This window comes from Thalassophryne amazonica, chromosome 4 (assembly GCF_902500255.1).
Source record: "Thalassophryne amazonica chromosome 4, fThaAma1.1, whole genome shotgun sequence".
In the NCBI taxonomy this organism is placed as follows: Eukaryota; Metazoa; Chordata; class Actinopteri; order Batrachoidiformes; family Batrachoididae; genus Thalassophryne; species Thalassophryne amazonica.
The window spans coordinates 132,439,491-132,456,147 of NC_047106.1; the positions used below are offsets into that span (position 1 = coordinate 132,439,491).

General features: G+C 40.9%; 1 protein-coding gene across 1 annotated transcript in view; it reads left to right on the forward strand.

Moving 5' to 3' along the window:
* Positions 1-16,657, forward strand: part of ryr1b (ryanodine receptor 1b (skeletal)) — a 468,306-nt gene that overhangs the window by 85,683 nt on the left and 365,966 nt on the right. Inside the window, 8 exon segments of the mRNA XM_034168593.1 lie at positions 1,804-1,878; positions 1,997-2,075; positions 2,171-2,283; positions 2,392-2,491; positions 5,531-5,627; positions 5,721-5,795; positions 10,961-11,117; positions 11,231-11,395. Coding sequence (XP_034024484.1) covers positions 1,804-1,878; positions 1,997-2,075; positions 2,171-2,283; positions 2,392-2,491; positions 5,531-5,627; positions 5,721-5,795; positions 10,961-11,117; positions 11,231-11,395 — 861 coding nt within the window.

Sequence of the window (16,657 nt, forward strand, 5' to 3'; positions counted from 1 at the left end):
ACAGCAATAATTATGTCTTCTTGTTGCACCGTTGCTGGATGTTGAGAAAAGGTAGGATGGTTTAATGTTAGCTGTCTGTTTTGGTGAAACATCTGTTGTGACTTTTGTTTTAAACTGTCCTTTGCATTTTGTCAAACCTTTGATAGAACTTTGACTCCTGATAATGCCGTGCTGTCTTTGTGGAGTCTGTTTGTAGTGACTGCTCAATGTACTGTATAGTTCTCTTTTAGCAATATCCCCACAATGTTTGTGTTATGTTTATGTTCATGGTGTTTTTGAAATTGTCCATGTTATAACTGAAGTCAAGTATGTTATATAAACTACAACACTTAAGCTAGATAGGTCTCATATCTGGAAAATATGTACCATGCCATTTTTTTGTCCAAAAGTTCTACATGAACAGCATGAGCTAGTATTTTTTATTAGTTTGATGTTACATTTGAAAGCACACCCTCTACAGCTTAAGCTTATATATGTAAAGAATAGATGTGTGTAAAAAATATTGCTATAACTTGTATTTAGCTGGCGTGCATCGTGAGCAAGCTAACATAAAAACAGGCAGGAGATCAGGTTGGTTGTGGAGCTAATATGCTAATGCTAGCTGTTTAGCAATACAAGAAATCAGTTTTCAGAAAATTAGTTTGAAATAACGTGACTGTACTATATACGTTCACAGTTTTTTTGCATACTTGTAGAAACATTTACATGTGTGTAGCAAAGGCAGCCTGAAAGCAAAACATCTGTAACATGGCTGCAGGGTGATTGTGAATGTACAGAAACTGTCTAATGGTCGTGGTGGTGTCTATTAAAACTTAGTGAATGTCACGTACCTGTCACATGACCCAAACGGTTTTTAAATTCTTGAGTTGTTTGACAATTTTCCACTACACATGTGCATTTGTGTGTCTTATCCTGCCACTCTCTCAGTGCCCCATAGACTTTATATTGAAGTGATGCAACATCTATAAATGAAAATAAAATTAGTTATTATTAATAATGATGATATAATTATTATTTATATGCCAAACAATTTAGCATAATTGGCCGTATCTGCCCTTAAAGTTGGCTTTTTACAGGTTTGCTCACATCTATCTGTACTGGAAATATACTTGCTTGACAGCTTCATTAGTGCCATTGGTAAGAACTAAAGGGCCATATAGTATTTAATTTTTGGAAAGTGATGCCTTGCTTTGGGTTTCTTCTTCACAAAAAAGACTACGTTGATAACTGTGTGACACAATTTGCAACAAAACTTATATTAACTTATTACATTCCATAATTATGTATTGTATTATATTATCATGTCATGTTGATTATTTTATAGAGAATATGTGGTTAAGAGCTCATTAAAAATTTTTTGTCAAACAAAATTGAATTTTATATCAGAAGTAAAGTCCCTTCAGCTGCTCCCTTGTTTGTATTCAGGGTTGCCAGAGCAAATCTGAGGAATGTTTTACACCAGATGTTCTTCCTGACACAACTCCACATTACATGGAGACAATGTGGCTGGGGTGGGGTTTGAACCGGGAATGTTCTGCACTGAAACCAAGTGCACTAACCACTTGTCCACCAACCCTGTTTATTGAGAGGTTATATAATAAAACAAATCTTATAGAAGCTCAAGTCTATATGTGATTAGCTTCATCATCAGTGATACAGGAATGAACAACTCTTAACAGTTTTATCTCTTCATCATATGTTCTTTGAATCGGTGGAACTCCTGAACTGTATTTTTACTTTGCACTCCATTATTAGTCATATCAGTATGGTTGGTTAACCTTTTCTCAAATCCTTCGTCTCCAGTCGTCCCAAGGTGGAGGTCATCGTACTCTACTGTACGGTCACGCTATCCTTCTGAGACACAACCACTCAGGCATGGTAAGGATTGGGGCAGAGGAACTTCATAGTCAAGTGGTTTCATGGTTACTTTGCATTCAGAGTTGGGTTGAAGAAGTTAATAAATGAACTGAAGAAGTATAACAAACTTTGTCCACAGTACCTGAGCTGTTTGTCTACATCTCGGTCACTCACGGACAAGTTGGCTTTTGATGTGGGCTTACAAGAAGATTCAACTGGTACAATACAAATTTCAAACTTTACAAACTTTCATTGACCTGATCATTTGATCCCATGTTGTTACAGTTATGGATATGTTCTGCCTTTCTTGCAGGTGAGGCGTGCTGGTGGACCATTCATCCAGCCTCAAAGCAGAGGTCCGAAGGTGAAAAGGTCAGGGTGGGAGATGATCTCATCCTTGTCAGTGTGTCCTCTGAGCGATACCTGGTAAGACTCGTCAGCACTTTCTCCATCACATGGGGGGGATTGGAACATGTGCTGTAGAAGTGTGCTAGCACACTACTTTTCCTTCCTTCTCTTGTTCTATGTTCTCAGCATTTATCCTATGCCAGCGGAGATCTGATGGTGGATGCATCCTTCATGCAGACCCTGTGGAACATGAATCCCATTAGCTCTGGATGTGAACTCGCTGAGGGTACAAACTTGCATTACACATTTCACTGTGCAGCCACCCACACTGTACATCCCTGGTGCCCCATTTGTAAAATGTGCATGCACCTCTTTTCTTTACCCATGAATGGATGTAGACACTCCCTCAATTAATTATTTGCTGGTAAATCCTCGATGTATTTGGCCCAGACACCTTTCCTCCCAGGTCATGGAGAACAGCCCTTGGAAGCATTTAAAAAGGAGTTGTTCACTATAGGTCAAAAGACATGACAATGCAAAAAAGGGTGCAGGAGAAGTGCATCCACACCAATTTAAAACTATGTCACCCACTAGAGAAGTGCAGAAAAGGCACTCCCTCCAGAAATTTGTGATGATTTCAACAATTAATTTAAGCACCAACATTGAGCACTTCAGTAGTAATTCAGATTTAATTTATATAGCTCCAAATCACAACAAAGCTGCCTCAAGGCACTTCATATGAGTAAGGTCTAACCTTACCAACCCCTAGAGCAAGCACACAGACGACATTGGTAAGGAAAAACTCCCTCTGATGATATTGAGGTAGAAACCTCAAGCAGACTAAGTGACCTTCTGCTTAGGCCATTCTAACAGTTACAATGTTTTTACAAAGATTTCCAAAGCTGAAGAAACAGAAAACAGAAAATCAAAACAACATCCAAAACAAGGTACAGTTGTTGAGATGAACACGCAAGCATTTAAGCCGCAGGAATGGGTCATCCAGTGCCCTGAGGTGCTGGGCCAGCGTTCATCCATCATGCCGTCAGTGGGTCTGTCACAGCAGCAAGCTTTAGTCCAAATGCAGACTGCAGTGTGCTGCATCAGCTTCAGCCATGGCATCTCGTGGTCAGTTCAGTGCCCTGTGGTTTGCAGCTGTCAATCTTGCGTGACGGCATCAGTACCTCGGACAAAGAGAAAAAGAGCAGAATCGGTCAGAAAGAAAAACTACACCTAAGGTATAATTTACCAGCAGTAAATTGACAGGAAAGCAGAGAGAATACTAAGGTAATCACTGGCCGCTAGCCATAAGCTTCACTAACAGACCCAGAATTTAGATGAAGTGAGGCCGGGACTGGTTCCATTGCTAAGTAGTAGTAATAGTAGTAGTAGTCAACCCTCTGGGGCCGACGCTGTCGTATACGATGGCTGAGACCAAGTTTTACTAAATTATAAATAACTTTTTAACGATATGAGATCCATCCATCCATCCATTTTCTTCTGCTTTATCCGGAGTCGGGTCGCGGGGGCAGCAGTTCAAGCAAAGCCGCCCAGACCTCCCGATCCACACACACCTCCCCCAGCTCCTCCAGGGAAACCCCAAGGCATTCCCAAGCCAGCCGAGAGATGTAGTCCCTCCAGCGTTCCTGGGTCTTCCCCGGGGCCTCCTCCCAATGGGACGTGCCCGGAACAACTTTCCAGCGAGGCGTCCAGGGGGCATACAGAAAAGATGCCCGAGCCACCTCAACTGATGTGGAGGAGCAGCGGCTCGACTCCAAGCTCCTCCTGAGTGACCGAGCTCCTCACCCTATCTCTAAGGGAGCGCCCAGTCACCCTGCGGAGGAAACTCATCTTGGCCGCTTGTACTCGCGGCTGTTGGGACGTGGAATGATATGAGATAGAAACGTAATATTTTTTTGGTGATAAGTTAACTCCGTGGACATTCATGCCAGCCGTCCACCATCTTTGTACTCCTCATAGAAGCTGTGTGATGATGTGCGCAATGTGAGTGTCTAAATGGTATTGGTTCGCCGTCACATGGTTTTCCAAAATCCAGTCGTAGGGCAGATTTACCTCACGTGATGAACCAAAGATTGTTTTTAGGAGTGATGTGTTACTAGTTAGCCCATTTGAATAGCCCCCTGGCTGCTGGCTCCAATGCGCCCTGCGCCATTACACACAGCTATCAATGAAAGTGAGCAGACGGAGCAGACGGAGGGCCTCTCATACAATCTCACGTGCTCAAACAAAGAGTGTGTGAGTATCAGGATTGCTCCACTAATTTGCCTGTGAATGTTACTGAATAAGCCTGTGGCAAGCTCTCTCGCTGCGGCGTAAAGCACTGCTTACCATATCAATGGAGCGAGGGGTGAGGGGCCGCTTCTGTAAATGAGCTTCTGAGTGTAAATGAGCCTTGAAGTGTGAAAGATGCTTTCAGAGCAGGTGAGAACAAGCAACACAGTCAACTTCAGAGAAGTAGAAGTTTGTGATGTGACCTTTGTGTAATAGCAGACAGAAATTGCTTTGAGATGAAGACAAACCAAACGCATAGACCATTTTGTATATATTGTTCAAAATGTGCATTTGTGTTTATTGTTTGAAACTTTTTGTTGTACAGTCTTTCACACAAGACCTCAAATTACCTTTATAAAGTGTCAAAAAGTTGTATATTGTAGTTTGCTGTGTGTTTTGATTAAATGTGTGTGGAAAATTATTTCCGCTTTACTTTTTCCTTTCTTATTTCTGATTGTAAACCTTTATTACACTTATTAAACACCACTATAGCATATGTATTCTGAAAGTACAGGTTGTCCTGAAAAACAAGAGACATAAAACTTGATTGTGGGAAGCAGGGAGAGCTGTTAACAGCAATAATAAGACATTTACAAGTATGCCAGGCGAGTGAACTGTCCAAAAAATGCCCTCGGACCCCAGAGGGTTAAGGGGAGAGACACTTTAGTGCTGAATCATCAACAGCAAGTGTGCTAACAAGTTGCTGTAATGCTTTTCTATTGTCTTTTTTTCTTAGTAGTTGTTGTAGTAGTAGTAATAGTAGTAATAGCAGCTGTCTCTTATTGAGGCAGTTTTGGTCACACTCTAACAGTTCTCAGGATTCCAGGATAGGTGGGAGGTGATAGCTTTGTTGGTGAAGATAAAAAGAACAAAACAACAGGCAGCCCTTCAGTTTTGGGACAGGCTATCACATTCCATTATGCTTTTCATAAACCTGTATACATGTTATCACTACTCATGATTGGTCATTAAAGGTACCGACATCTGGCCTCATCTTGGAATTGTGTTAGACTAAAGCATGTGCTCACCCTCTCAGGGTTTCTGACAGGAGGTCATGTTCTCCGGCTCTTCCACGGTCACATGGACGAATGTCTGGCCATCTCTACACCAGAGGAAGGCGAAGAAAAGCGCAGGTGAGCAGCGGAAGCAGCAGATCCATTGTTATTGACACAATGTTTTGTTACTGTGTTATTTTCTGGTGATGTGTGCATCTGTTTCCTTTGCAGGATGGCCCACTATGAAGGTGGTGCTGTGTGCAGTCAGGCTCGGTCCCTGTGGAGGCTGGAGCCGCTAAGAATCAGGTGATAAAACTTAACCCTGTTTGTTTTTTTAGTAAGAGATATATTTGAGATTTTGAATAATTTACTTTCTAGGACTATTGTTAAAAATGTGAATATAAATCTTACATTCCAGTGGAGGCATGGAAATGTTTAGGAGAGATGGCAGCAGAGTTTCTGAGTGAGAGGATGCCTGAGGAGTGGAGACAAACTATGCTGGTTCCTATTTTTAAGAACAAGGGTGATTTGCAGAGTTGCAGTACCCACAGAGGCATTAAGCTGATCAGCTACAGCATGAAGTTATTGGAAAGAGTGGCAGAAGCTAGGCTTAGAAAACAGGTGAAGATCTGTGAGCAGCAATATGGTTTCATGCCAAGAAAGAGCACTACAGATGCAATGTTTGCTCTGAGAGTACTGATGGAGAAGTTTTGAGAAGACCAGGAGGAGTTACATTATGTGTTTGTGGATTTAGAGAAGACTTATGGTATTGTATGAAGAAGTCTGGAGTGGCAGAGAAGTATGTGAGGTTGGTGTAGGACATGGACAAGGGATTGTGTAACAGCTGTGAGATGTGCAGTAGGAATGACAGACTCATTCAAGGTGGAGGTGGGATTACACCAAAGATCAGTTCTGAGTCCTTTCTTTTTCCCAATTGTGATAGACAGGTTGACCAATGAGATCAGACAGGATCCACAGTTCATAAAATAATGCTTCTTCTCCTTCAGTTCAGATTGTGGTTCTGATGGTTTTGTTTGCATCATCCAAGTACTGTTCACAATTTTTCCTTGCAGAATTTTGAAATTTAAAATTTTAGAGGAAATAGGGACTTTTAGGCATAATAACTGTAAATTTCACCTAAAATGCTTTTTCTGCTTCATTTCTTGATGGATTTTGATTCATCTAAGCAAGTCCCATCAGCTGCTCCCTTGTTTTTTTTTCCACCCCTGCTGGGTGTCACCATAGCAGAGCCCAGGTGTAGTGCAGCAGATAAGTGAATATTTACTGAGGGATCCTTCAAATGGTGATGCAAGCACCAAATTTGGCACACATACTCCTTAGACATTACTCTTTTAAAAATGCCGGGTACCCACGTGAACTTTCAATAGGCGGCCAAAAAGGGGTCAATTGAAGTATTACACAGGGGTCAAAATTTAAAAATGCTCCAATCATATTGAAAGGTATTCCATATTATTTGTCTGATCATAAAGATTCCAAAAAGGTATGGTTTGGACTATCTGTGAATGAATGGTCTGGAGTTATGGGGTAAAAACAGCAAGAACACTGAGAAAGGTCAATTTCAGTTTGTACAGGTGTCAAAAGTTAAAGTTGCTCCACTTTTGGTAAAAAAAAGTGGTGCAAATTACTGGTTGAGCTAATAGGACTAATAAATGGAATAGTTTTGACTGTGTTGCATGCTTGGTTTGCAAAGTAAAGGTTAAACAATATCAGCATCCATTGGATTCTATGACATGTGACATATGCTACCCTGTAACATGATAACTAAGCATGATACATGATGCAAACTATTCCTTTTTAAAACCGTATTCACCCAACTAATAATTTGCATCACTTTTTACCAAAATTGGAGCAACTTTAACTTTTAACCCCTGTAAATTGACCTTTGTCACTGTTCTTGCTGTTTTTACCCCATAACTCCGGAACATTCATTCACAGATAGTCCAAACTATACCTTTTTGGAATCTTTATGATCAGACAAATAATATGGAATACCTTTCAATATGATTGGAGCATTTTTAAATTTTGACCCCTGTGTAATACTTCAATTGACCCCTTCTTGGCCTATTGAAAGTTCATGTGGGTACCCGGCATTTTTAAAAGAGTAATGTCTAAGGAGTATGTGTGCCAAATTTAGTGCTTGCATCACCATTTGAAGCATTTTTTTCAGTTATCCGCTGCACTACGTGGATCTACTTGTTGATTTGGCACAAATTTTACACCGGATGCTCTTTCTGATGTAATTCCTCATTACATGGAGAAATGGGTAGGGTTGGGAACCTTGTGCACTGAAACCAAGTGTACTTGGCCACCGTCTGTGCTCACTTGCTTCATTTAAGCACTGTTCCCAATTTTTCCTTGCAGATTTCTTTTTTTTTATTTATTTATTTTTATTTTAGGGAAAACATGGACTTTTGGAGATAAAAACTTCTTCTCCTTTAATTCTTGATGGATTTTGATTCTGATGGTTTGGTTTGATTCATCTAAGCACTGTTCACAATTCTTCCTTGTGGAATTTTGAAATTTTGAACTTTGGGGAAAGTATACACTATTAATCAATCAATCAATCAATCAATTTATTTTTATATAGCGCCAAATCACAACAAACAGTTGCCCCAAGGCGCTTTATATTGTAAGGCAAGGCCATACAATAATTATGTAAAACCCCAACGGTCAAAACGACCCCCTGTGAGCAAGCACTTGGCTACAGTGGGAAGGAAAAACTCCCTTTTAACAGGAAGAAACCTCCAGCAGAACCAGGCTCAGGGAGGGGCAGTCTTCTGCTGGGACTGGTTGGGGCTGAGGGAGAGAACCAGGAAAAAGACATGCTGTGGAGGGGAGCAGAGATCGATCACTAATGATTAAATGCAGAGTGGTGCATACAGAGCAAAAAGAGAAAGAAACAGTGCATCATGGGAACCCCCCAGCAGTCTACGTCTATAGCAGCATAACTAAGGGATGGTTCAGGGTCACCCGATCCAGCCCTAACTATAAGCTTTAGCAAAAAGGAAAGTGGGCAAAATAGAGAAATGCACCCAAAATAGAAAAAAAAAAACCAACCAACTAAATAAAACAAAACACCAAAATAATACACCATTCAAGAAAATTTACACATTATGGTAAAATTTTTGAAAGAAAACCTCAACTACCAGCAAAGATATTGACAGCATTGTGTAAATTACAGAGTTTATACACTGCTGTAAACATACCACCAGGCAGTGGTGGGCACACTTCCGATAATCCGATAACACATAATTATCGAAGATAATGTTTTCATTATCGGATTATCTTTTTAGATAAATTTAAAAACCATCATCGGACTAATTATCTTCCGATGAATTACCGTCCGATAACTTTTAGACCGATAACGTACTAAACTAAGCTGAACAGTGAAAAACATTTTTAAAACTGTTAAAGCTGTTGAGACCTACCTGTTAAAAGTTTCCTAATAAGCATGTTGTTCTGCAATCAGAAACCACTCTATCGTCTGTAAGCAAAGGAGAACTGACCAAAAAAAAGTAATTTCCTTTAACACCATACTAATATAATCGCAATGTCACCAAGTCATCCAGAGGCATACATGTTTAACTTATGGTTCAAATTTTGACCACTCATTTTAGACAAGTTATTTAAAATTATTATCATGTCTGAAGTTTATAAAGTGAAAATATCAGATATATGTTTTCGTTTTAAAGTAATGTGCTAATTTTTAAGGTTTTGTGAGCACATTCTGTGCCAGGCAGCAATGCATTATGGGTAGCATAAGGTAATCTCAGACGTTCACGACAGGACAAATGCATTTCAGACACTCTGTTCAGGGTCCACAGATAACAGCATTAAACACTAGTGCCTAAAACTCTCGTGAATATATTCTCTGGGTTTATAGACGTTAGTGTATTTGCGTTTGTTAAATTCCACACATCTTAAATGTAGCAGACACGGATTGTCTGGAATTTTGTTTGACATTTTTTCAAGGCCACTACTGCCATCTACTGGCCAGGAGTGTTCATGGCAGTATTAAACGTCTGGGTACATGGCTGCTCTCAAAGTGTTGGTATTGTCCATTGTCCAGGCACTTTTTGTGTGCATATATGTTAACTTTGTATTCTAAAACTACGGTTAGAAGTAATTCCGACTCCTTATCGGTCCACACGAACGAGGTTGGCGCCATGTTTTTAGTTTTTGTGGAAGTGACGACAAGAGAATAAGGCTCCTGATTGGATAGAATTTTAATCAGTACCGCCACCCAAAGGTTTGGCAGACTAATTACAACACATTTATACAGTTCGATGTGGATGGATTTTTTTTTAAACAACGTAGTTTTCCCCAAACTGAAAGGGTAAGATATTTGGTTTTACAAATACCCGACAACGTGTGTACATGGCCTTATGTCTGTGAAAGGCACTATATAAATAAATTTACTTACTTACTTACTAATATTGAGTGCACGTTTTACAACATCATAAAAGTTTTAAAACATGCAATTGTGATGACGCTCTGTAAAAATGCCTGTTTTTACAAATCAAAATGGAATATTTTACAAAAGCACATTTATCTTTAAACCAACACACGACACACATCACATTAACATGTTGGTTTACATAATGGATTACTGAACCAATCACTGTTTAGCACTTTTACCCAGAATGCTTTGCGGTCTGTGTTTGTTACAAAACCTCAGTATTAGTGCCTTATTCAACATTAAAAGATATATGTTATATTTTAACTTTGTACAAATGACAGAATTGACATTAATGGAGTTATTCTATCAGCATTTTCAAAAAACCATAAGTTAGTATGACTTTATTTTTCAAGACCTCTGCCTGACCGGAGTGTTGAAATTGATAGAGAGCTGGCTTTATGGCTGCTCTTGGTGTGCCTCTGTGGTGGGAGCGCTGTTGTAAACAAGAGCTTCCAGCAGGGGTAGGATGTTGAAAGAAAAATGATTATGATTAGTAAAGAGTTGATTTCGTGGGTGCTCTCAGGATTTGTCTGTGCTGCTTCCTGCAGGGAGCAGCATGGTCAAACATTCTTGCTTATTCTTTAGGTCTTTTACTGCTTTTGATGCTTTCAAAAGCGATTGTGTTAAAAATCTATTTTAGCTCTTTAGTAACTGCAAATGTCCCATAGACAACACCGGAATTTATTGGTTATTGATTATCTGTAACTTCCATACATTTTTTGGTGGTTTATCGGTTTATCTTTATCAAAGATAACTTTTCAGTTATCTTATTATCTGTTATCGAAGTTAATTTTTTGGTTATCTGTGCCCACCACTGCCACCAGGTCGTTCTTTCAAAAGTGTATTTACACAAGAGTGTAAATGCTAAAATTACTCTTTGCAAATGTACAGTTATTGTTAAAGAATTTTAATGGCAGTATGTCATCATTTTCTTCAACTGTATAGTATGACGAAATAGTTCTACATCACTGTCGCTGTTTTTCAAACGTAGCTGGAGCGGTAGCCACATGAAGTGGGGGCAGTCATTCCGAATTCGCCATATCACCACAGGCCGGTACCTGGGTCTGGAGGAGGACAAAAATCTGCTGGTAGTTGATCCAGAAAGGGCCCACACCAAAATGTCTGCCTTCTGCTTCCGTGCATCAAAGGTCAGAGTTCATATTTTGAGCTTCTCTGAAACCCACATTGGGTGCCGCCTCCTTTTTGCTGTTTAGACCTGATTGTCTCCTCTCCATGCTGTCCTCTTGGTTCCCCTGAGCAGGAGAAGGTGGACGTGGCTCAAAAGCGTGATGTTGAGGGGATGGGTATTCCAGAGATAAAGTACGGAGAATCCATGTGCTTCGTCCAACATGTATCCACGGGTCTGTGGCTCACGTACGCCGCTCTGGATGCCAAAGCTGCTCGTCTGGGCACGATGAAGAGGAAGGTAGGACACAGTAAGACAAACAGAGCGACATCTTCAAAGCATCTCAAGGAAATAATGTAGTGTTCATCCACTGGACATTCGTCCAGTGAGGTGAATCCACCAAATACACCAAAACTCTGCAGCCAAACACACATGCTGACTTTTATAAATGAATGTATTCATGGAGGTATTTGACGTCCACAAATGCTGCCATTCCAGTTTTACCACTGTCACAGCCCTGATCCTGATGCTGGTTTCGGCTTACATTTGTATTTTGGTTGTTGGTCAAATGGTCCATTTTGCACTCATTCATTTATTTGTTATGCCTTCAAACTGGTCATAACACCACAAACTGGCCAGTATAATAATTGTTACATATTAGGATTCAAGGATTCAAAAGGAGTTTATTGTCATATGCACATAGGAACATGTTCCCTGCACAATGAAATGTGTTTACTGCATTTTTACCCATCCTAATTGCCAGTTAGGAGCAGAGGTCGCCTTTTTTGGCGCCCGGGGACCCAGCTCCAGATGTATATCCCTGCCCTAGGTCACGAGCAGGGCTGAGCAAACCTTGACCGGCCTCATGACACACTTAACAAACAACAACACACATAAGCCGGTCCGGTACATGAACACATATAAAAGCATACACAAAGAAAGAATTGGAAAAGAGAAAACCTCCACTGCTGCTGCATTGAACTCACGCAGCACCACTGGAGAGCAAAAAAAACCCATAGCACAGAAAAACAGTCATAACAAAAAACAAATCACAACAGACGACAGACAACAGCTGAGACTTGGATGTGTCCAGTGTCCAGACAGATAGCCCAGAAGGCCGCACGTGAGGCGTCATCGACAGGCCTTATCTGTCCATCCTGGGGGGGATCCCAGTCCTGAATCAGTCCACCAGAGTCTCAAGGTCCCACAGTCAACATCTCAGGACTGGGAAGGGAGGGAGGGTTGGGGAAGACGAAGAGGCGGGCGAGACGAGGAGCGAGGCTATCAGGAGTGTTCCTTGGGGTGATGATTTTATCCCAGCGGCCTTGAAGGACAGCTGGTGTTTGGAAACCAAATAGATATCCAGATTAACAGACGCCTGGCAGATTCCACAGTCTGAAACTTCAGAGTGGCTCCCAATACATCTGAATAGAGGAGATGTGGTCTTACTGACGATCAAAGCGGTTTTCCAGTGCAGCCATTCTTCCCGAGATGGATTCCAACGTGCGGTTGACACCCACCGACTGAGCTGACACTGCCCTTCCAATCGAATCAATCATGTGGGGCAGCCTGTACGGGCCAATTAATGCCGCCTCCGCCTTCTTAATTTTCTGGTAAACCAGTGCTATGGCCGCCCCATACAGCAGAAACCCGGTCACCACAGCTCCAAATAAGTAAACATCTTCAACGTCCTCCACAGACAACGTATACAGGCACATGACCTGCCACCTCCGCCAGCTGTCCATCACGTAACCCGCCACATGTGTCCCGGCAGGACAGCTCGGGTCCTCCACTCCCGAGTGTCTTGTGGAAAAATAGTATCAATTGCGTTCAGAGACCACTTGATCCGATCCATTTTGCCGTTTTCCAGAGGAGCAGAGCTGGCAGCCTAACAGACAAAACACGCTACAGTGAGCAGGAAAGTTGGGGAGGGAGGAGGAGAGAAAAATGCGACCGTCCCGACTGAGAGCAAGAAGGCAAAAAAAAAAAAAAAAGGGCTGTTCATGTTATATAGTGAAAAAATAAAAGGTGGGAGAGACTTCGGGCCACATGTTGTTTTTGTTCCACTTGGGGATTTATAGGTGCAGACCAAATTTGAACTCAATCAGATAAGATTTAGAGGTCCCCCAGAGTGACAAATTTTCCTCTCCCTCCGCTGGCAAGGCAACATCACCCTAACAGGAGAAGACTCTGATGCCATTATTTTTCTTTTACCGGTACATGTGATGGCTTCAAATCGCAAGAAGTGGTGGTTGATTGGCCACCCAGAGGAGAACATTACTGGAAGTCGTCTCCCCTTTTTAATTGTTTGGTGAAAATTGTTGCTTTGTGGGGGACCCCAAACAATGCCTAATTACAATAACATTTGGCACAGATCTTTTATTTTATTAGTGGAATAAGTATAACATGTGGCCCAAAAGATTTTGTAACATTTGACATTTTGAACAGGTCTACGAGGTCTGTCAATAAAGTATCGTACCTTTAGTTTTTTTCAAAAACTCCAGCTCTCCACAATTTCTCTTATACTCACTCAACTGGTAAGCACTGAAAGCTGAGATAGACATGTCCCAACTTGTCCTCTAACACTCCGAAACGGAGGTGTTCCTTTGTCTCGCTTCATCAGCGAATCGGTCGTGACGCGCAAAGCCTCCGTGCGGCTTTCCATGACAAAATCTCTTATTAAAAGTGAAATCTGCCGGAAAATGGCTGATGTCCAGCTCTTGTGATAACCAGAGATAGAGCACACGACGGTCTCGTATCCACAGAGCCATCCGTTTAGAAATGATCCAGTGGTTTGTGCCGCATCATCGCAGCTCGGAGCGCGGTGCACCGACCGTCCTTAAAGCAATCCTGAAAGCTGTAGTAAAAGTCCTTATTCTCTGTGAAGCCCATAAAATTTTCACCGAAAGCCAGATAAATTTTTCGAATGGTTTCCAGGTGCCAGTCTCTAACAGCTTCTGAAAAAATTCTGATGGAAAAAAAGTCCTTTTCATTCCGCCATATCCAGACAATGAAAATCCGAAATATTTTCATTTGCTTAATTGTTGCTGCAAGTTTGATTGTATGTAGAAGTGTATTTATGTTAGGTAAATCTGAACATAGCACCCTTTAAAGAGCAGAACTTGTTTTTGATGGTGTATAGTGCAGTCGCTTTGCGCATCCTCACAATAGAAATGCACCTGCACTACATTTAACCATGCTTCCTTTTCTCAATTCTACTCAGTAATTACATGACCTGGGTACTCGGGATGAAAATTACAACTGCAGTTTTGTATGTTCCAAATTACAGTACAATGCATCCAGAAAGTATTCACAGCACTCCACTTTTCCCACATTTTGTTATGTTGCAACCTTATTCCAAAATGAAGTAAATTATTTTTTTCCGTCAAAATTCTACTTAAAACACCCCACAGTGACAACATGAAAAAAGTTATTTTGAATACTGTACATGTAATTTTATTTTTAATAAATTTGCAAAAATCTCAAAGACAAACTTTTTTCACATTGTCATTATGGGGTATTGTGTGCCGTATTTTGAGGGAAAAAAAAGAGAATTTTATCCATTTTGGAATAATACTGTAACATAAACAATACTGTGGAAAAGTAAAGCGCTATGAATAGTTTCTGGATGCACTGTATATGGTTCAATAGAAGTCAATATGTTTAGACAGCTGTGCGGAATACCATTGTGCTGCAGTGTGGCACTCTTCCACTGGGAGGCTGCTGATTTATCATCTTTTCTAATGATTTCAGACAGCAGTAAAAATGATAAGAGTGTCATACAATATGAAGCAAGTAAATACATTTTATATATTTGTTACAAAAAATAGTTTATTGTATATTTTTTCCAAGTATTTTTTTTAGCTTGTTAGCTGAATCACCAATTAGCAGAGTGACTTTACACCAGACAGATAAGATAAGATAAGACATTCTTTTATTAATCTCATATGGAGAAATTTGGAGTTACAGCAGCAGTGGCAATAGAATTGTGCAGTATTAGGCCAGAGTAAAATGTGCAAATACGCAGTAACTTTTGTAGAGTAAAATTTACTCTGTAAGGATAACATTTGGTCCCAGTCTAAATAGAGTAAAATACATTTTGTTATAGAGTGAAATCACCTCTACAGTCTTGTCAAATCAAGAAACACTTGATTTGACAAGACTGACAAAATCAATCTTGTACTCAAATCAACAGATTTTACACTATCACAGTGTAAAATCAACTCCAGTAAGAGTTAATTTCACACTGTGATAGAGTTGATTTAGCACTGTCATAGAGTATATTTAACTCTATTTGGACTGGGACCAAATGTTGTCCCAGCAGAGAAAATTTTACTCTGCAAAATTTACTATGTAGAAATACCTAGGTATGGCAAATCAAGAGAATGAAAAATAGAGAAAAACTATGTGCATTGTAAGTGGGAAACAAATGCAGTATATCCAGTGAGCAAGGTAAGCATACAGTAACACAGATGTAAGGAAAGTATTGCAGTTTACTGAGTTGGAATGTACATAAGTAAAAATATATATTCTGATATGTGGTTCTTAGGTGTCTGTTACCAGAGGAGCGTCACCTCAGTTCAGGTCTGAGAGCATGCACTGGTTCAGCACATCCACCACACGCATCCAACCAGACAACAGGTCCATCCCATTCTGTCAAAAATAATCATCTATCTGCTGCAGTCAGGTGAAATGTGGGCGTCCCCTACCAAAGACATCCAGTCATTCCCCTAGTTCACATTCTCTCACAGCCATACAGTAAGGCAGGAAGCTAAAGCCCCATCACACATAGCAAGAATGTGCAGGAACCATGCCCGACACAGTAAATATTGCCATAATCCGACGCAGTGGGGAAGAAAAGAGGAGTGGTCAGTCATGTCAGAACGCATCCGGAGTACCTCTCCACACCTGCACGATTGCATCCAAAGCACATGTAGACAGCAGGTAGATGACAGAGACTGCTGTCAGACGGCCATAAAAGGCGCTGCAGACTGCCCGATGTCAAAACCTCTGGATGGCAAACATCCTGTTTTGCCACCATCGGAATATCTAAATTGCGGTCAGATGGTGTTCAGTTTGCACATGGATCGCCATTGGATAGGTTTCCCATCTCGACGGCGCCTGGAGGGTTTTGAACATGTGCATCACACTCACGGCCGCCGGCCCATTTTGACTAACTGTGTGGACTTCTGCAGATGGCTGTCAGAACATTTTGGAACTGAAATCTGACACTTTTCGGATGTGCGCTGGTTCTTCATTCTGACGCCATTCTGCGTGGTTCTGGCTATGTGTAACGGGGGTATAAAAGACTCAAAAGACTTGGAATTTGTACTCCTGCAAAGGTATCGACATCTCCAAACACGTCGTGGGAGTTCATGCCTCCATAAGCTCTTCCTTGGCATCTCTGGACTGCAAAGGCTGACCCCAGAGACATAAACATCACTGCTGAGATAAGTGAATGTCTCTCCAAATTTAACACTTTGACCACACATAGATGCAGCTGTGATGGCAGAGTCTATGAAGTCATTAAAAGCCTGGATCTTTGTTTGATCCTGCACAATC